The sequence below is a fragment of the Cylas formicarius genome, unplaced genomic scaffold (assembly GCF_029955315.1).
Source record: "Cylas formicarius isolate icCylForm1 unplaced genomic scaffold, icCylForm1.1 PGA_scaffold_1__22_contigs__length_36826433, whole genome shotgun sequence".
NCBI classification, from domain to species: domain Eukaryota; kingdom Metazoa; phylum Arthropoda; class Insecta; order Coleoptera; family Brentidae; genus Cylas; species Cylas formicarius.
This window is the reverse complement of record NW_026844264.1, coordinates 35,210,643-35,231,661: the sequence shown is the minus strand read 5'-3', so window position 1 is coordinate 35,231,661 and position 21,019 is coordinate 35,210,643. Positions and strand designations below refer to the sequence as shown.

The 21,019-nt window shown below is 41.1% G+C and overlaps 4 protein-coding genes across 5 annotated transcripts; 2 read left to right on the top strand and 2 right to left on the bottom strand.

Moving 5' to 3' along the window:
* Positions 1-21: 21 nt before the first annotated feature.
* Positions 22-1,645, bottom strand: LOC132696298 (translationally-controlled tumor protein homolog). Its single transcript, XM_060661044.1, has 3 exons — positions 1,500-1,645; positions 1,050-1,308; positions 22-403 (listed from the first exon to the last, which is right to left on the bottom strand). Exons 1-3 carry the CDS (start codon positions 1,525-1,527, stop codon positions 172-174), a joined length of 519 nt encoding a protein of 172 aa, XP_060517027.1. The 5' UTR covers positions 1,528-1,645; the 3' UTR covers positions 22-171.
* A 139-nt stretch (positions 1,646-1,784) lies between these two features.
* LOC132696296 (GATOR complex protein WDR59) lies at positions 1,785-5,192 on the top strand. Its single transcript, XM_060661042.1, has one exon. The coding sequence runs from the start codon at positions 2,170-2,172 to the stop codon at positions 4,741-4,743; it is 2,574 nt and encodes an 857-aa protein (XP_060517025.1). The 5' UTR covers positions 1,785-2,169; the 3' UTR covers positions 4,744-5,192.
* Positions 5,193-6,925: 1,733 nt separating this feature from the next.
* Positions 6,926-8,700, top strand: LOC132696297 (probable 26S proteasome non-ATPase regulatory subunit 3). The gene has a single exon (XM_060661043.1). The coding sequence runs from the start codon at positions 7,164-7,166 to the stop codon at positions 8,634-8,636; it is 1,473 nt and encodes a 490-aa protein (XP_060517026.1). The 5' UTR covers positions 6,926-7,163; the 3' UTR covers positions 8,637-8,700.
* A 683-nt stretch (positions 8,701-9,383) lies between these two features.
* LOC132696815 (zinc finger CCHC domain-containing protein 2-like) lies at positions 9,384-20,827 on the bottom strand. 2 transcript variants are annotated; one of them, XM_060661863.1, is made up of 7 exons: positions 20,197-20,827; positions 19,547-20,134; positions 17,967-18,086; positions 17,538-17,852; positions 16,897-17,096; positions 13,493-13,681; positions 9,384-13,125 (listed from the first exon to the last, which is right to left on the bottom strand). In XM_060661863.1, the coding sequence occupies exons 2-7, from the start codon at positions 20,099-20,101 to the stop codon at positions 12,786-12,788; spliced, it is 1,719 nt and encodes a 572-aa protein (XP_060517846.1). In that variant the 5' UTR covers positions 20,102-20,134; positions 20,197-20,827; the 3' UTR covers positions 9,384-12,785. The 2 variants fall into 2 exon arrangements, with proteins under 2 accessions (XP_060517846.1, XP_060517847.1); XM_060661864.1 differs by having other exon boundaries at positions 17,538-17,834; positions 20,197-20,818.
* Between the last annotated feature and the right edge of the window lie 192 nt (positions 20,828-21,019).

Sequence of the window (21,019 nt, the reverse complement as noted above, 5' to 3'; positions counted from 1 at the left end):
AGGGGAAAATCACACAAGAAATTTCGAGTTTCATTTTTTCTTTACTCAGGTATAAACATTATGCGCGGCAAAAATCAACCACAGAATTTAAAACAAGCATTTCAACGCCGGTCTTTCGGGAAAAAATCATGATTGTATAAAAGAGTATAAGTTAGGGTACAATTAATAGGACTAAAATTTCTCTTCGTCTAAGCCGTGCTTGAAAAACATCATAACCGGCACCGATTCTCCGTTAATCTCTCGGTATTCCATTAGCCCCACCAGACCTTCGATTTCCATAGATTCACCCGTGAAAAATTGCAAGTCTTTAAATCTGGATAAGACGTCTTTCATTGCTTTGTTGATATTCGTTTTGAACACTTCAACTTGGTCGGGCGCGTCCTCTTCCAATTTGGGAATTAACCTAACAAGAAAACAATTTTGCAATAATTTTTTTCACTAAATTTGGTCAAATTACTGTCCCCAACAGTGACTTTATTTGTTAAGCAAACTAAATAACAAATTTAAACCACTTAGTGATGATATTGAATAAAATACTCCAAGAAACACATGAGAAAGTGTTTCTCAGTATTAGTACATGCATAAAATTTACATGAATTTCCCATATTTGTCAAAATATGCATCACCAAAGTAAAATGGCAACGATTACTTCTTCATTTAATCCCTAAAGTACAAATTTCATACCACTATTAAATACATTCCTAGCAAACAATATATAAATATACTGTTAAAACGCGAACATTAAAAACAGTAACACTGATAGAACACGGAGACCTTTGCGTCGTGCGTCCATTTTAACAAAAAACAGTTGCATTTTCAATTACTTGAAAATAAACAGGAAATATATTGAGCAACTCTGCAGGTAAAAATACATTCCTTTGGCAAATATGGCCACCAAAATACACTATAAATCACTGCAAAATTGAAATATTTGACAATTCAACATCACCATTATAATTTTTGCAATTTTGTTTTTCAAAGCGCGCTGGGTTATGAAAAATTTCTTATTACGTGTCGGAGTTGCACCAAAGTAAAATCGCGGTACTTACTTTTTCATATAATCCTTAAGGTATAAGGTATACGATTTTTTATCGGGAAAAGCAAACGTTTCTTGCAGTCTGTGGTTTAACACAATGTCGACGCCGCTCTCGACAGCTTCCTCGGTGCCTTCGTCAGCATCTTCCGCAGACGGATTGAAACCCTCTATCTGGACGTCTCCTTGTTTACGTTGCACTAATTTACCGTACACTTCGTAGATAACTTCGTCTATTAATTTGATTTTGTACGTATCGGAGAACATTTCATCGCCTGCAAATAAAAAAAAAGTTACAATAATAAGCTTATCGAAAAGTAACGAAATCCGAAACGCAACAGTGACAGATACATAACCCAACGATGACAGCTGGAACATCGGAATTGCGTTTTTCGAATTACCGCTCACTTAAAATCGAAAATACGCGTCGGGAACGGAAAAGCAAACCATTCGGAACAAAACTTACCCGTGAATTTGTCTTTATAAATTCTCATTTTGGCGGATTGATTGGATTTCTTCTAACTGTAAAAGACAAACCAGCTGACTGCTGCCGAGAGGGCAAGTGAAAGAACTCGCAAGGATGCCAACACTAAGTCGCCTGTGTCAAAAATTAAATCGGACGCTTCTTGTGGAAAATTGGCTATAAGGACCAAAGTCATACGCTTTCATATCGATCTACACATAAACAGGGACTTTTTGCACCTATTAATTTTTCTGACTCATTTTAAACTCGACGTTTTGCGTTGACAAAAGCGAAGTTAGTATGGCACAGGCCAGACAAGCTGCTTCACACCCAATGAGCTGGCAAATTGCTTAAGTCAGAAGACGTTAAGTTTATCGCAATGTAAAATGTGTTTGACGGGGGTTTTGAGGTGGCGTGAATTACAATTACAACCTAATGAAAAAATATTATTTTTCGCTATATTTTTGATAATCAAACCGGTAATGAGGTCCTCAAATAATGTTCACCCAACGGCATCTAACAATATATCAATATAAAATCTTATCACTGTATTAGCTGTATGAAAATCAAATTTCTGTGACTTTGGCCGATCGTCCATTAAAGAAGAAGAGCAAGCTCGATTAACCGCATTGACCCGTCGATTTATTTATTTATTACGAATTAATTTAAAAAAATGTCCGCGAACGATTACTACGTCGCATTAGAGTGCAAGGACTTGCAGGCGAACGCTATGTCCGTCGACAGCACCGGCACGTACGTGCTGCTCGCCGGCAGACGGTGCATAGCGCTCCGGAATCTCAACGAAGAGTTCGAAACGGTCAACAAGTTCCCGAGGCAGAGCAAATACGACGTCGGCGTCGCGGAATGGAACCCGTCGTCTCACCACAAAGAACTATGCGTCATTTCCAGCAACGAGAGGATCGAAGTGCTAACGTGGCGCAAAGAAACGCTAACGCAATCGCACGCGCTCAGGGCCCACACGAGAGTGATAACCGACTTAAACTGGAGCAAATTCGACCCGAATTTGCTAGCCTCGTGTTCCGTCGACACTTTCATACACGTATGGGACTTGAGAGATTCGCGACGTCCGATCTTATCGCTGTCCGCGGTGGCGGAAGCGTCGCAAGTGCGATGGAACCGGATCTCCCCGTATCTGATCGCGACCGCGCACGAGGGCGACATTAAGGTGTGGGATCGCAGAAAGAGCAGCGTACCTATACAGTACATCTCAGCGCACGTGGCCAAAATCCACGGCCTCGACTGGAGTCCCAACAACGAAAATCAAATCGCGTCTTCGAGCCGCGACAACACGGTCAAATTTTTCGACATCACCAACCCGAGACGGGCGGAATTTGTGTTGAGCACCAACGGCCCTGTGTGGCGCGCGAGGTACACCCCGTTCGGTAACGGTTTGATAACCTCGGTGGTGCCGCAACTGAGAAGGGGCGAAAACAGCCTCCTCCTGTGGAATGTGGCGAACCGAGCTGCCCCCATGCACACGTTCGTCGGCCACCGGGACGTCGTGCTGGAGTTTGAGTGGCGCAATTACAAATCGGGCGGGCCCAATTTCCAACTGATCACGTGGTCCAAAGACCAGACCCTGCTGGTGTGGACGATCAAGCCGTTCCTGCAGAAACTGTGCGGCCACGAGCCCGCCGACCTGCAGGACTACGAGGACGAGGTTGCGTCGTCGCCGACGGTCAAAATACAACCGCTCCAACAGGAGTTCTCGCTGCTCAACGTTCACATCCCGAATTTGGATGTGAAAAGCATGGACCCGATCGGCCGTACCGTCACGGCGTCGACGAGGACCAGCAGTATCTCGGTCAACCTCCAGGTATCGTTCCCGAACGCTTACCCGCACGGGGTACCGCCCGTGTTTCAGGTACTGCCAGGCACCAATGCCAACGATTCGGTCAAGGCGCAAGTGTTGCAAACTTTGAACCACCTCGCGCGCCAACGGGTGTCGAAAAATCGCACGTGCCTCGAACCGTGTCTCAGACAAATGGTAACGACGCTCGAACAGCTGTCGACCGACGTCGAAAACGACCGGACGTACGAACCGCAGTACAGCGTCGTCACATTCGGCGGCTACAACGACTCCTACATCCCGTTTCCGAAGACGTCGGGCGCGAAATTTTGTTCCGTCAGCGCGCTAGTTTGTTTCGCCCGGCCGGTAATCAGCCGACGAAATAAAAACGAATCGGCCAACACGCCCCGAGCGTTATCCGCCCTCGAGACGATCCTGTCGAAGATAGCCTCGCCTGATCACATGACCGTCTCCGCGTATTACTTCGAGAAACAAAAACAACGGTCGCGGTCTAGGCACGGACCACCGAGCAAAACGTCGAAAGCCACGGTTCACGTGTACGACGCGACCGGTTTATTTTTCATGAACTCGCAGTTGGCCGAGGAATACATATTGGACGGCGACATAACCACGATTTGTAAACACAACGCGGCGGCGGCCGCGGTCGTGGGCAGGAGGGACCTCGTGCAGGCTTGGACGCTCGCGGAACTCGTCGTCGGTCAGATACGGCACAAAGACGGCACGTTCGGCTCCCATCCGTTCGGCACGCGACTCATGGAATCGTTGATCAAGCATTACGCTTCGCAATTCGACATCCAGATGGCGGCCATGTTGTGTTGCGTGCTGGGCAAAGACGACAAGAACGCGTTCGTGAAAACGTCGACTAGTCCGCCGGCCAGCGCGTCGCTCACGACGAGCGAGCCTTCGTACCATTGCATCCCGTCGGCGGACGTCGTCGCCGAAAGCTGGCTGCCCAGACTGTTGAAAACCACGCGGTCCACCTCTTTGGACAACCTACGAGTGCAGAAAGTGTGCGCGCCGTCGCGAGTGCCCGCGCCAAACTCGTACGTCGCTTTGTACGAGTATTACAAACACGCGTACGCAGAAACGTTGCACCGGTGGCGGTTGTTGTATAACCGCGCGGAAGTGATGAAGTACATGGCCAACTCGATCGACCGTCACAAGGGCGTCGAGTTCGTTGTATTCTGTGAACAGTGCCGCAACGCGGTGAAGAATAACGTGTGTTGCGGGTGCAAGAAGCTGCCGATGCACTGCATCATTTGTAACGTGTCGGTGCGGGGCGCCGTCAACTGTTGCGTCATTTGCGGACACGGCGGCCACACCGAACACCTCGAGGAGTGGTTCAGGCGAAAAGAGGTGTGCGCCAAGTGCGGGTGCAAGTGCCTGATCGAGACGTCGGTCGTCGTGGGCAGTTAGTGCCGCGTCGTGACCTCGCAAGGCGAAACGCTGTGATAATACCGTGCCGCGAAATTTAATAAACGCATTCGTTAGTGTTGCAAAGCGAACCGTTTTCCGTTCGATCCCAGTTGGAAGTTTATGTTGTGACGCTATCCACCCAATGTGAAATTTTCATTTTGTGTGCACTTGCGAATCAAATCGCCGTATCGCGTTTCGGTGTTCTGTGTCCCCCGACCGTTGTGCCTGATTTTAAATATCGCTTTTCCGTGTCAAGATTCAAACTTTCTTTTTCCCATCCCAGTTATCGCAACGGCGAAGTTACGTCACTCGGCGACCTTTTCCAAAACGCATCAAGCGCTCTTTTTTACGTTGTAGACCGTTTAGTTGATTTTTTTATTTAAAGAGTGGGTTTAAACAGAATAAGATATTTACATGCGAACGTAATTTTGTTGCCAGTTGTTGTAATATGCGAAGTATTAATTAAATCTTTAACATAATTATATTGTAGAAATTATTTTTTCTACTTCCCTCTGTAAAATGCCTAATTACACACCGATCTAGCGTGCGGGACGCGTCACTTTACCACGTCAGTTTCGTTCCCCGCGAACCACTTCGGTCATTTCCGGGATGTTTTCGGAGATATTTCTCACGCCTTGAATATTGACGTTTGTCAATTCTGACGGTCCTGTCAGTGAATGTATTCGTGTTATTTTGCGAAAATGTACCCAAAAACTAACGGTCGTAGAAAAAGTATAGTATGCAACACGTTCGGTATATTTTTAAGTCACTCGTTATTGAACACTCGGTCCGCTCGTGTCAAATAAACTCGTGAGTCAAATGCCCTTTACCGCAATTGTTACATAATACACTATAAAAAGTTAAATAATACAAAGCGCTATAGGGGTTTTTCAACCTTATGGTATTCATTTGGGAACACAACCTGTAAGTACTTTCAAACAGAAAATAGCAGTTCATGGTGGGTATATAAGCCATCAACTAAAATGTATGTCCTATACGAATATTTTACTTACAAAATCATTTAAAAATAAAAGTAAAAATAACAATAAAAACATCTTTGGGTTTATTGATTTTGTAAACATTTTTTCGTACACGTGAGTGTGGAGGCTGTTAATCTTTATAGGTTGTTTTCTCCCGGTTTTCCTTTAAATACTTATCCTTATAAATAATCTTGCCGTGGCAAGGTGTCTTCATAATAATGTTCAATAAATTTTTCATATTTTTCGCTATCCATTTACCGCCATCTTTCGTACATTTCTAAATCCAGATTTGTTAAAGTTCTTTAAGTTTGGGAAATCGATAAAATGATATTTCTTCAAATATTTTAATACCTTTATACTCGTGTGGTGGGATGTCAAAGGAATCGTTTTTTTTGAGCTTTTGCCGGACAATACAACGATTAATTCAGAAGTCTATTGTCATCAACTGGACAAATTGAATGATTCACTTAAAGAGAAGAGGCCCGAATTAATCAACAGGAAGGGTGTAGTGTTCCACCAGGATAATGCGAGACCTCACACAAGTTTGGTCACTCGCCAAAAACTTTTACAGCTTGAATGGGACGTACCGCAACATCCACCATATTCTGCAGATCTGGCGCCTTCCGACTACTATTTGTTCCGGTCCCTGCAAAATTTTTTGGATGGCAAAACCTTTACCTCAAATGAAGATGTCAAAAACCACCTGAAGCAGTTTTTTGCCAGCAACGACCAAAACTTTTATGAGAGGGGAATTATGTTACTGCCAGAAAGATGGCAAAAGGTGTTGGACCAGAATGGCCAATATATAATTTAATAAAATATTTATTCATTATACGAAAACTGTCTTTCATGTTCCCCAAAAAAAACGAAATGACTTTCCGAACAACTCAATATTTAGGGATTGGTGAAATGTCATTTTTTATGGTATCATTTTTACCGTTATTTTGTGGTCAGAGGTTTTCTCGTGCTGTGAATAAATTGCTTTTTTAAAACCGATTCGATATGTTTTCCTCCAGGTTCTGAATGTAATTTATCGACAATGGGTGTGACGCAAACAAGGGAGAATTTAATTAGATTAGCTGCCTTTGGGAAGGGAACGTTGTGACGTCATTGTGTGTGACGATTACCGTGTTATGCTTCGTCCTCAGTTCTAATTCTCGAGCAAGTGAATAGTCCAATTAAAATTAACCTTATTTATATTATTGACACTAACCACTGTGTTGTCTGGCTTCGCCAAAGACAAATTTCAAGAATGTGTCGTCCATCCATCAAACCAAATGTAATCAACGGTGAAATGTCATTTGTTGCGACGTTGTTTTGTGGTCGAAGCTTTCCGCGTCGTGTGGATGAATTGCTGTTTTAAACCAATTCGATTTGAGCGTTATTTAGTTTTCGGTCTTTTCCTGCGCGTTCCGAGTGTTATTTCCTGGAAATTTCGAAATGGTTGCGGTGGAAACCGACGTGGAGATGAAAAGTGCCGACAGCCCCGCCGGTTTGGAAGCGGGCGACACCAAAAGGGACACGGACCTGCAGAGTTTCCTCGAGATTCGCGAGCAGGCGAAGCAAATCGAGAAAGCGGTCGTGAGCAAAGAGAACCGTTTCATCCTGCGCGTTCTCAGGTGTTTGCCGAACACGCGACGTAAACTGAACGGCGTAGTGCTAAGGAGTCTAATTGCTCAAATATATCCGCCAGCTGAACGGGAAGTGTTGTTGGCTTTCGTGGAAGAGCCGGCCGGGGAAATCGACAGTACGCAAACGCGGACGAGGTCCGCCAACAAAACGCCACTGCCGGAGGTGGACGCCTATATCCACCTCCTCATATTGGTTCGTTTAATCGATACGAATAAGTTGGAAGACGGGGTTAGATGCTCCCAGGCGCTGATGAATAAAATCGTTAGTCAGAACAGGCGTTCTATAGATTTGGTCGCAGCCAAATGTTATTTCTATCACTCCCGAGTGGCCGAGCTGACGGGCAAGCTCGACTCAATACGGTCATTCTTGCACGCGCGTCTTCGAACCGCAACGCTGCGGAACGACTTCGAGGGTCAAGCCGTGCTGATAAACTGCATGTTGAGGAATTATTTGCACTATTCTCTGTACGACCAGGCGGATAAATTAGTAAGCAAATGCGTTTTCCCCGAGACCGCGAGCAACAACGAGTGGGCGCGATTCTTGTATTACTTGGGACGCATCAAAGCCGCACGTCTCGAATACAGTTTGGCGTACAAGCACCTAGTGCAGGCTATGAGGAAGGCGCCGCAAAATACCGCCGTAGGCTTCCGTCAGACGGTTCAAAAGCTCTTGGTGGTTGTGGAATTGTTGCTCGGCGACATACCCGAGAGGCAGATATTTAGACAAGCGAGCATGCGACATTCGTTGGCCCCGTATTTTCAACTGACTCAAGCGGTAAGAATGGGAAACTTGCATCGTTTCGGTGAAGTGTTGGAGAACTTTGGACCCCAGTTTCGGCAAGACCACACTTACACTCTGATACTGAGGTTACGTCACAACGTTATCAAGACCGCCCTCCGTGCTATAGGCCTGTCCTACTCTAGAATTTCGCCCCAGGATATAGCGAAAAAGCTGGGTCTGGATTCGGCCGAAGACGCGGAGTTTATTGTCGCCAAAGCGATACGCGACGGCGTAATAGAAGCGACTTTGGACCCCGAAGGTGGGTACATGCGCAGCAAGGAAAGTACCGACATTTACTGCACGAAAGAGCCCCAGATGGCTTTCCACCAGAGGATCTCGTTTTGCTTGGACCTGCACAACCAGAGCGTGAAGGCTATGCGGTATCCGCCGAAAGCCTACGGGAAGGAGTTGGAAAGCGCGGAAGAAAGACGGGAAAGGGAACAACAGGATCTGGAATTGGCGAAGGAGATGGCAGAGGAAGACGACGACGGATTTCCCTAAATAGTTGCTTAGGAAATAGTGTATGCTACTGTTTCTTCATTCATTTAATAAATATTTATCCCGAGCCTTATTTCCTACGCGCCCTTGCCCAAAACGCATGGAATTCCACAATTGAGCAAAAAACAAAAAGATTACGATAAGTATCGAATTAAAAAAAATGTTCAATTCGCGAATTTGTACCGTTTCAGCTATATTACACGGATCATTAGCGAGTAAATGTTTTTAGCACACTTGAAACACTAATTTTTGATGAAATTTCGATAAAGTCACACCAAAAATATATGCAAAATGTAATGGTCGCGTAGGAAAACTTCTTCAGACCCTCACAATTGGGTATTTTAGAATAGCCAATAGACAAAGAGTAGTTAAAACTAAGTATCTTCACACTAAATTGGGATTACTATCAATGTATAGCGTAACAAAGAATAGTTTTTTCTTACGATTACAACGCCATCTATTGAGAAGTTCAAGCGAATCCAAGTGATTACAATCAGTTTAATCCTTGACAAACTGGACTTAATATTTACACGTTCACTTTAATCAGATCAGATGACATAACCTCACATCATATGAATTTCACTTAAATCACGGACGATACATTTTCTTAAGATGTCTCGAAGTCGTTAACGTTGAATTTTCTCTCGCAAAGAATTGAAATAAAAGAAAACGCCATTAGAAAATGTTTTTTTTATTAATTAATCTCAATTTAAGTTAACTTTCAGTCATACTGATTGTATTATAAATATATCAATATTTAAATATTAACTTTACTGTAAACTATACGTCACTATATACAGTAGAACCTTGATAATGTACAACTGTATTAACTTAGGTAATTTGACGGTACGCGACAATAAAAAAAAAGTAACAAAACAAAAACAACAAATGGTAAAAAAAAAGCAAACGGTTATGGCAATTTTCGAAAGGCTCAAATCGAGCAGCGGAAATTCGTACACTGGGATTGTAATGTACCGAATTGGCCGGCACGTAAAAATCGAGAATTAAATAATAATAAAAATTGTGCTAAAATAAGATCACACCCAGGCCGGTTCCGTATTCGACTGAGATCAGGACGAGAACGATAAAATTTGCCACCTTGCGTCGTTAATAGAAGTAAATCCAAGTTTTAGTGATGACGCAACATCCGCCATATTAATTGGTAACTGTCAACGTTTGGAATTCAGACAAAACAATTTCCCGTATAATTTTTTAGGGGCGTTTCAATTTTTGTCAGAGACTATTTAACGGACTTCGTGATAACTGCATAGTTCACTAATAATGATCAAGAAATCTTTTAAATAGTCTGCAATAATCAAATTTCACACAAAAACTGAAACAATCCTATAACCTTTTAGGACAAATTGGTTTGTTTCGTTTCCATACTCCGATAGATGACGTCACGCGAATATATTGATGAATCTACAACAGCGAATTCTTTTTCACCTACGACGTGCTCGATCACGGACCATAGAATTATAAAAACGCATGACAGATTCGATTTCAGACGCAGCCGTTAGGTGTCGCTCGACTAGCCAGTTTTTATCGTTAAAGGAGGAAAACCGAGGGTTTTGCGTAATGAAACCAGACTAACGTTTTAAAACATTAATCCTATGTCACGTGGGTTAGGGTAGATGATGAAAAAAGTGCAAAATAACCAGGCAAGTATTAAACTTGGATTTACTCCTTACCTGATTCATTGGGATTGCCAATTGCATCAACGTTTTAAAATCATAAAGCCCTTATTGACACAACTTTTATTAACGACGCGATTAATGTCGGAACCGCCTGTTAAACTTACATCGATAAAAAAACACAATGGCGCTTATGATACTCGACCGGAAACATAAATCGTAAATAAAAAATAACCAAAAAAAAAAAAGAGATATACTTCACTCCCTAATCACAGCAACAGTTTTAACAATCAATAAGCAATTGTTTGATCTAGTCGAGGGAGCTTCTAAAATTGATTCCGGAGCGAACGGGAGGCGGGGGCGAAGCGCGGGACTCCAGTTTTTTCGTTCGTGGGTTTTAATAGGCCACAGATGGCGCTACAGCCGATGTGGAGCGGGGCGAACTTAATGTGAAAGAAAATAAACATTTTCAAGCGAATGAGATTCCAAACAGGTGACGTTATCACACAGGGTGTTTGAACAATTTTATACAAAACATAAGGAGGCGAAAGCGCAGAGCCAAAAATTAAATAAAAACAAATAAACACGATTCCCGTTGAGACCAACTACCTTCAACAAATATATTTTTTTACACACTTGGTTTTCACAGTTAAGGAAAGTTACAAAATGTATCCTTATTTTGATGAAACACGTGACAATTGGCTAAAATAAACCTTTATCCACCATTTGTAAGTCAGCGTTTCAATATATGAACATAACCAACACATAACCTTAACCTCATTGTGCAAACGTCATTTGGAGAGGTTACACTTGACAACATGGTCGACATATTAAAATAAACTTATGACATTGAGACATTTCGTTGGTGTAGATTGTCCCTGTGTCCTACCCACAGTACTGATGACGTCAAACATGACAAGATGATGGACGTATTAAAAAAAACTGATGTGACGCGATTGGACATTGACATCGGACAGAAAATATTAGAAGCCTAAATAAGTGAATTAAAGCAAAATAAGTAGTAAACACATTCAAGACGACACATAGAATAATACAAGGTAAGATTGGAGGTAAAAGATTCCTGCAAGAAGACCACAGAATATGAGTCTTTTTAACACAGTTGTAGAGGATAAGACACCATTTACCTTATTTTTATAATTAGGTAGTACTCGAACTAAATTCAATGAAAAAGATGTCAGCTCATTATCGCAAGCATTCGATATTCAGTGACGTCATACGGATGTTTACGATAGTAACCTTATTTTGATGAAACGAAAAAGAAAACCTTGTGTACAAAGACATCTCCTAGGTCCATGGCAAGATTGATCGACATATTAAAAGAAAGTGATGTGATGGGACTGGACGCTGAAACCGTACTGAAAAGGTTTAAAGTATTTGAGACGTGGTCGTTACAAATAAGGTTCTCCAAAGAGCGAACGAAGCAAAATAAGTAATAAACACATTTAAGACGCAGAATAACACAAGATAAAATTGAACGCAAAAGGACACCTGGAAGAAGACGAAAGAACGTGGGACTTTTGAAAACAGCTGTATAAAGGATAAGGCACCTTAAGAATACGACGCAAATTATTATCTAAACCTCCCCCCAGGGCCTGTGAACTTTTTCGCTCTCCTTTCACATCCTTGGGTTTTGAATCTTTCTCTGACGTCGTCGTTTATCCTCCCCCTATTTTATTAAAAAATAATGCGTCGATTTCAAACCCCTTGTCCGACCGAAAAGGTTAGAAGCAGAAATAAAAAATCAAAGCAAAATAAGTAATAAACACATGGAATAATACAAGGTAAGATTGAAGGTAAAAGGCTACTGCAAAAATAAAGGATAAGATGTAAGGGTAATTTACCTTGTTTTTATGATTGGGTAGGACTTAGGATTTGCACTAAACTCTGTGTCATTGTCGCCGTCATATGGATATTTAACAACCTTAAATTTTCGGGCACTTGGTTGTCACTGTTAGGGATAGTTACGATGTAAGTTTTGGATAAAATCAACCCTGATTACTATTTCTAAGACCACCCACGGTATTTAATAATCTCAAACATGGCAAGATGATCGACGTATTAAAAGAAACTGATGTGACGGGACTGGCATTTGAAACGAGGTCGTCTCAAATAAGGCTCTCTAAAGAGTGCACAAAGCAACATAAATAATAAACACATTAAAATTGAATAAAATGGAAGAAGACCGAAGACTTTTGAAAACAGCTGCATAAAGGATAAGGCACCTCACGAATATGACGCAATTTATTATCTAAATCTGCCCCAAGAACCTTTTTCGCTCTCCTTTCACATCCTTGCGTTTTGAATCTATCTCCGCCGTCATTTATCCCCCCTTATAAGTAACATATTAAAAAACAATGTTTCGATTTCAAACCCCTTGCCTTCTACTAAAACCCAAAGGCCGCCGAAGGAAAAATTTCGACCCCACAAGACCCCCCATTCGCACGACCTACTATTTATATACACACCGGGCCGTCGCACGCCACTGTCCGGGCCGCTATCATTTGTCCCCGCTGTCCGACTGCACTGGACTGTAACGCAACCGGTACGTCTTCTTTTGCGTGATCTCCTCGATGTTCTGCTGGCTGCAGTCGGGGCCCAGGTGGCCGGGGGCGCCGCAGTTGTAGCAACCGGGCGGACTCCTCAGTTGGGGCGTCGCGGCGCCCGCCGGCTGCTGCTGCGGGAGCGGGGGATAACTGGAATACATCAGGGAGAAGTAAGGGAAGGAGTAAGTGGGGAAGGGAGTGGTGTCCGCGGCCGCGCAGCTCGGGTACGGGTACTGCGCGAATCCGGTCACTGGGGGTCGATACGCCGACGTCGTCGTGTAATGGAACATCGACCTGCGTTGCGCAATAAAAACAGACGCTTTAAACACCCGCAAGCGCCATCTGGCGTGATTTTCATACGCGTACTCGAACCGGAGGTATGTATTAAAAAAAAATAACTCCAAATTATGTAGTTTAAATTCCCAAAAAATAAATAGAAAGCGTCGCCATCAGGCTTGGGTTGGGATTGAATCCTTAAATTTTATTTAAAAATAAATTTTCGAACGCCCTAACGGCACCGTTTAATTACATTTAGTCTGCGCCAAATCAGCTCCTTATCAGTGGAAACAACGCTGCCAAATTTAAAACAAATCCGTGAGAACATTGTTCATAAAATGATCTGAGGAGACACCCCGTGTATATTAAAATGGCCGTGGCGTACCTGTTCGGCGGCAACGTCGCGAACGTCTGGAAGTTGTTGAAGGCGGGCGGGGGAGGAGAGGTCGTGTCACAAAGCGGCGCGTAAGGCAAACCGTTCGACCTGGCTTTGTCCAGTGGCCCCCGTCCCAGGGGCGTGGAATTGGTCGACGCGCAGTTCGACGGCGTATCGGGCGGCGTCTGATGCGGACTACTGCAAAACAAACCGGATTTTTTTTTATTTTCTTTTACTCAAAAACGATTTCCCGAGAGTCGTAATCAGGATAAAATAGTATAGTAGTGTATAGAGTACTTCACCGCCCAGTTGGAACCGAAAATGGCGCACGTCCTTGGGAGGGAATCGTTTTCTGGAAAACTGTACTACAAAGCAAGTAGTTTTTTTTTTGGATTTTTCCGGCAGATTAAAACGGTCAAATTAGCAGTCTTTTTGCACTCTCTGATTGTTTCCAAATTAAATTAGATTTTGGCTACTGGCCAGGCTGACGGGCCAACTCGGCCATCGGCGAAGAACACGTCGTGTAAAAAAAAAAACAAAAAATAAAATAAACTGATAGTAAGCTTTATTGTCGCAAACAAAAAAAACACAAAAGTACTGAGTAAATATAACAATAGTCATAGTAGGTCTGGCTTTCCGCTATACATATAATAGAAATACACATAGTCAATCGTGAGCGGGCGTTATAATATAGGGCGGGTTCACGATGAGCGATGATGGTCACGTTTTTTTGGATCTCCGCATCGCTTTGTTAGTTTGTCTGCAAACAAATCCTGCGTCACAACCCGCCACTGTCCAAGTTAGTGAAACTACGAGGGATGTTTCCAAAGTTCCCCGAATTGTGCTATCATTAAATGACGCGGAACTTACAAGCAAAGTAATCTTTGCAAACATGTTTGAAAGAAGGTGTGAAAACATCAGAGATGTAAGTAGTATTTTGGTGAGTGTCTAGAATCTAAAAGAGGATCGATCTTTTTAAAAGCACTAGAACGTCGGTAAATAAATGAAACTAAACGACGGTAAACTAATAACTATTCGTCAAATTAATGTACGCCTAGGGAGAGGGACAGGACAAATTTGGCATGACAAGGCTTTAGAGCTGCAGCAGCGATGCTTTAATGCATGAGGTTGTCACCTCCAGGAAATATTATTACACATCCATTTGGAAATTTTATTATTATCATTACTAAAGGACATAAAACCGCAGAAATCGCTAATTTATGCGTAAATGAAAGATTTTATATAAGACTTCAAAAGTTAACAAAAGTAAATCCAAAATAGTAAAAAAAAAATATTTTGGATTTGTATTGCCATTTTTGCATTCGCGCACCACTGGTTTTATCTGTGAAAGAAAACTTTGTCATTGCAAGTCTAGACAAGTCAGCGCATGTGAATAAACATCAAACAAGTAGCGTATTCTTTAGTATTAGTTTGTGCCTTGTGCAGTGAATGTTACAGTTCCGAGGTATTTGACTCAAAAGGAATTAGAGACGGCTATGGAGGAGATCGCGATTGATGAGGACAATAACAATGAAAGTCGTCAGTATTATTTGGATTTACGTATTCTTATATATTGCAGCATTCCATTCCTTGCAAATTTATGCTGAGAATAACGTGAAAAAATATTTACAGAACATATTGACCTTGACTGACGAAGATGATATGAACGATAACGTAAATCTACAAGAGTTTGGGGAACCAACTGATACCGTTGGAACTTTCAAGTTACATACACCGAATGGTACAGCTGTCCTTCAACGGTCCTGTAATTCATCAACTACTGAACCTAAATGGGACTCATCAGATGATGAAACCCCGGAATTTAAAAGAAGTACAATCACACACCTATATCCGATGAATTTAGATCATGTGAGGAAATAAATAATAGGCTTTCTGGAAAAACTACGTTTGAAATATTTTTAATGTTTAATGTTTAATCTTACATTTCTTTGCGACCTTTAAAAACTGATAAAACAATTACTCAAAGAAATCTTGCACCTGCCATAGATGAAGTGCGTTATGATAATCAAGGTCACCTCCTGATTGTTCATGCTAATAAATCCCGAAGGAGATGTAGAATTTACATGCTTTGTAAAATATCACCAAAAATGAAACCGGGTTTACCATAAAATATTATGCGTTTTTTTTGTATCAAATCTATTTAGAAAACAATCTACTTTTAGTTGTTGTCTTTCTTTTGTATATTTATGTATAAATTATATGTTACATCTTATGTACCCCAAAACATTATTTAATGTTTTTTCTCAGTGGTTTCGAGTTTTTTTTTTTTTTTTTTGGCACATATAATGCATTCTTAAGTGCAACAAAATAAATAATTTCAGAGCAAAAAGTATTTTTTTAATGCTTGGGATAATATGGGTTAATAGGTCTAAGACTTATCAAAATGTGAATTATTATAGTGATAAGACCGAAAGTCAATCCAACCTGAAGATAAATTAAAGTGCGTCTATTATAAAAATTGTTACGTGTATTGAGGCGACTCGGACAAAAACGTTTCGGCTTAAAAAATTCCTTTATCGTTAACTAGTTAAATGAAGATGATACGGAAAAACTACATTATAATATTGACGAGGATTAACAAAATAACAAAAATCATAGCTAGATTTCTAGAACTTCGGAAACATCCCTCGTATATTTTAGTTCATTTACATTGAAATGAGTCAAATCGTAGCTAAAGTGGTGATGTAGCTTTGTGACACCCGCTGTAAACGAAAATTACCAAATTCCAAATAACAAACCAACCACAACGAAACGGGTTCCATATTATCGATACAAGGGGTCTCTCATAAGTTACAGTCGAAATCCATTATTTTTCAAGAATAATCTCAATAATCTTCTTGCGTGGTGTAATCGGAGTTTCATCGATCTCGACCCTTCCACCTGAAATTCTTCATAAAATCGGCATTCGTTATACATAGTATATGTTACTATGGTTTTAACACATTTATTTCCAGATCGGCGGAACTACCAAATTGACTTCTTTGCACCTGCGTCATGTCCTGCGTACAAATATCTAGTTAACATTACTTTTAATTTTCATTTTTAGTTACCTTTTTTATTATTTTTACCCTTAACAGTCAATTTTGTTTTGTTATTTACGTTTTTTTAATTTAACTTTATATCTGTACTAGTATTTATTATTAACCTACTGTGATTTGAAGTTCAGCATTGGACTATACCGGTAGATAAATAAATAAATATATAAATAAAATAAATAAATAAAAAAAAGACGAAATTTCATGTTTATTACTACTTTTCAACCATAACCTATGAGACCCCCTGCATATAGCGAACAATGGACGCCCGTAACACCGCAGTTTTAAAAAGCTGGATGAATGACGAATCGCTTACGGACCACCCTCCTACCGACACCCCCCGCGTTGTTCACGTACCTATTACTAGAAGAGTTCGAATGATAATGCACGGTATCGTCCAGCGTCATGGATTGCATCTGGTCTACTACCGACGACCTGACGTTGCCCATCGGGAAGGGCAGCCTCATGCCGTTGATACGTTTGACGTCGCCGGCGGCGACGGTCGACCAGGACAAGAACGTGCCCTTGTTGTTGCCTTCGTCCTTCATGTTGCATAGCTGGAACGAAGGATTTCTTTACCACAAAATCACTTTCGTTGCTTCATCTTTTCTATTTTCGGAACATTGTTTTGATAGCTTCAGATCTCTGAACGAACATAGCAACGGTTCAACAAATTCATGAAGACATGAAGGCATAATATAAGACAATGACTTTTTCAAATTTCATTAAGTCCTGTTGGGCAGAATCACATTTACAGGTAAAATTCGAGCCGAGAATAAATAAAACAAGAGAACAATTTTTCTGCTTAACATAATCTGTTCTATTTTGCAATATCAGTCTAAATGAATGAAATACAGGGAAAATAAAAAAAATATGTTTTAGATAAAGTGCCCTCTAGTGACAGATTTCTGAAACACTTAAGTTATAACTCGGAAAATATGATTTCGAATGACCTACTACCATTATTTTGCCCCCGTTAAAACTTTGCGGAATACTACCTCGGGCGGCGAATGGGGCGGCTGCTGGTGATGACTAGACGCCGGGGGCGGCTGCAATGGTTCGACGGGCAGGGGCATCAGCGGCGGCGGGGGTGGCCCCACCGGCAGGGGCGGCGCGGCGTGGGCGAGCGCCACCGCGGGCTGCACCAGCGGCGACGCCAGTACCGGCAGTGACGGAGGCGGCGCGGGGGCCCTATTGGGGCGGGGCGTCCGAAGGGGCGAGGTGCCGCGGCTTTGGTTTGGTGAGCACGCGCGGCTGACTAGGGGCGACGAGTTCGGCGGGGGCGGTTGGCGAGACTGTGGAAATGGGGGCACCTGAATATCGGTAATTGCCACACGTTACGAGAATGTCGTCGCTACCGGACTATCGGCGAAAAAAAAAAAAAAAAAAAAAACGAGGGCGGCGAAAGATCGCATATTTCTCCTTACTTCGGGTGCTCCGCACACTATGCCCGGCCACGTTCTCAGCGGGGAGACGAACTCCAATTGGGGCATGCCTGGCGGGTGCATCGGAAAAGTCGCCGGCACCGTGTTCTCTGGCGGCAAGCTCTGGAATAGAGAAACACCCGGATAACGTATAATAACAGCAAAAAAAAAAGTTTCTATTTTTTTCCAAATTTTCTTCTTTTTCTTCTTCTGATCGTCTAGATTAGCAGGACCAAAAATTTCAATGGCGAATCGACAAAGAGCAAATTTATTATAATGTTTGAATACATAGGTCAACAATTTTACTTTTTAAAATTGCCTTCGAGCCGAGCCTCCTGTCCGCGACGTTCTGTCGCAGAAAATAAATTCCATTTTTGCATATAGTGACGCCTCCGAAGACGAAAACATAATTTGTGCTTTCTTTTTTTCATCAACATAAAAGAACCGATAAATGTAAATCTGGGTTGATTTTTAAGCATTATTTTTAATAGTACAAGAACAAAAATGGAATTAAAAAATCCAAATTTATTAAAGAAACCTCAAGCAGCTATTTTTAATAGTTTTTGAAGAACTGCCTGGAAAAAAGCATACAGTATCGGCCTTAAAAGAGCAAATTCATTTATTAAAAAAAACAAAATTCAGTTACAATACTCTTGCGAAACATCCTTGTTCTGCAGCCATTATTTTCAATATCTACTCATGTCCTAAAAGTTTTTGGAAATTCTGTATGAATTTTTAGGCCGTTTTTTACCTATTCTACATATTTATATATATATATATATATTTTTAACAATAAAATAATATAAAACATACTTTAGCGTTACTTTAAATCTGGGGACAAATCTAGTGACTTTTGCGTCGCCAACCCACTAAATGTCAATGTTGATTTACTGACATCATCACTTTCGTTTTCAAAATCAGTTAGGAAATAATTGAAAATTATTTTATGTTCTAAAAAAATTGTTTAACGCTTGTTATGCGGCATGTTTCATAATAAGATGGATAATAAAGGTGCTTGGATCATTTTAAACAAAACTTTATATCAATGTAAGTCCGCAGTCACTTTATTTTTACTACACAGAGTGTATCAGAAATACTCCAGCAATTTTTGAAGCGGCACTACCTCAAGTATAATGATCAATAAGAAAAAGACCCGGAGCATGCATGCTTGCGGGTGGTGGTCTCTTTCAACAGCTAAATGTTTTAACTATGTTTAACTATGAAATAAGACTTTCACACAAAGTCAAGAGATCATACCAAGAAACGAACACACAATTTTAAAAATTTTTGAAACAAACAGAGGCAATATCATTTTTACCAATAAAGATGATGAAAGAAAAAAAAATCCACAAAAAAGGGTTTTCATGCTACCCAATATCAACAAAATGTCTAACAGTTGCAATGTATATAAAAAATAAAGCACATTTTTTTTAAATCATGAAATTAAGAATGAGCCTCTTATTATGAAACACCTAATTGAGCCATTTTATCCTTTCTCTTCACACAAAACAAAGAGAAGAAATTGTTCCAGAAACTATTCACCCGAATCAAATAAGATTTTCTACACCACGAAATTCACTAACCTTTCTTTGGAGGGTGGGATATCCGAATCCGGGGGGATAACTATAAGGGGCGGATTTAAAGCGATTGTCCCTTATGTCGCAAAGCTGGACGAGTATCCGACTAAAAAACTCTTTTTGGTCAAAAGTAAATGCTGGATGCCGCGAGGCCATAGTAAACAACAACAAAAGTTCATTTTGCACCATATCGTCTTTCTCTTTCGAAACTAACTCCTCAATGTAGTCTGTCCTTAAGAACTTTTTACAGTACCAGTTCGCGACGTTATAATTTCTAGATTTCAAAAGAGAAATGTTCAAAAGCACTCGATGACGCACAGCCTCCTCAAACAGCGTTTGATTTTTAAACATCAAATCTTTGTCGAGCTTCTCCAGGTCGTTGGCGAAGAATGCTTGCTGCTTGAGCTCCTGGTAGCTGTACTTTCCTATTTCTTCTAAATAACTACCAACGAACCTCAGTTCAAATGGAACGCACATATTTATTAGTTCACAAAAAATATCTATCCGTTTATAACTATCCAGGTCCTTAAACCATGCTATAAATTCCTCTTTACACACCATCTCCAGAACACATCGATGTTACAAAGCCAGTTTCTGGAAAATTTAAAGATACTTTACATGGCTACATTTGTGACATAACCTGTTCCAATACTTACATCCAATGCATTCAGACACATAATAAAATGCATTGGGACCCTGGTACGCGCATTCGGTAAAACATCAAAATATTTACTACGTGAAATTATTAAATAACGAAATCGGAAATTTTCCAGTTTTATGCCTACGTCTATTGACACTGACTGAGAAAAAGAAGCCAGAACGCTTGATTTAGGAGTATGGCGTTATTAACTGAGTCGCGCCGAAAGTTTACTTAAAAAATACTATATTCATTACTCGATTCACCAAATCAATTGCTACACTCGCAAGAATCGGCCAGTCGGAGTCTCGGACACATCTAAGAAATAAATACATTCGGGAACTATCAACATCTGATATTATGGCGGTAAAATGCCATCCGTTCAAAAATAAAAATGGTTTGGAGGGGTTTCATGCATTTTATCGTCTCGATTGATTTTTTTAAAGCGCAAAAAAAGGAGCCGTACAACAAAATTCGATAAAAACCCGAGTTTAGCGGCGGCACAAACACTCGCATGCAAAAAAAATTCACGTGTTTCACGTACGCCACATTGAACCGTGACCTACATACGCCAAAAGTCCCTATTAGCCATTGTGATACAACGATTTGGTGTCATTTCCTCTTCAATTTTATCCTTTTCTTTTATTTTTTTGTCTCTTTATCGTCGCACCCCTATTAAAAGCACGTTTAGCAACAAGTTTTCTTTGATTTTAATTTATTTAAACAAGACGAAATTCATTACGTATCCTAATATCCCGATATTTAAAAAAAATAAATTTGACTAAAATCACCAAATATGGATTAATTTAAAGTCATCCAGATTAAGACAGATCGGTGCGTTC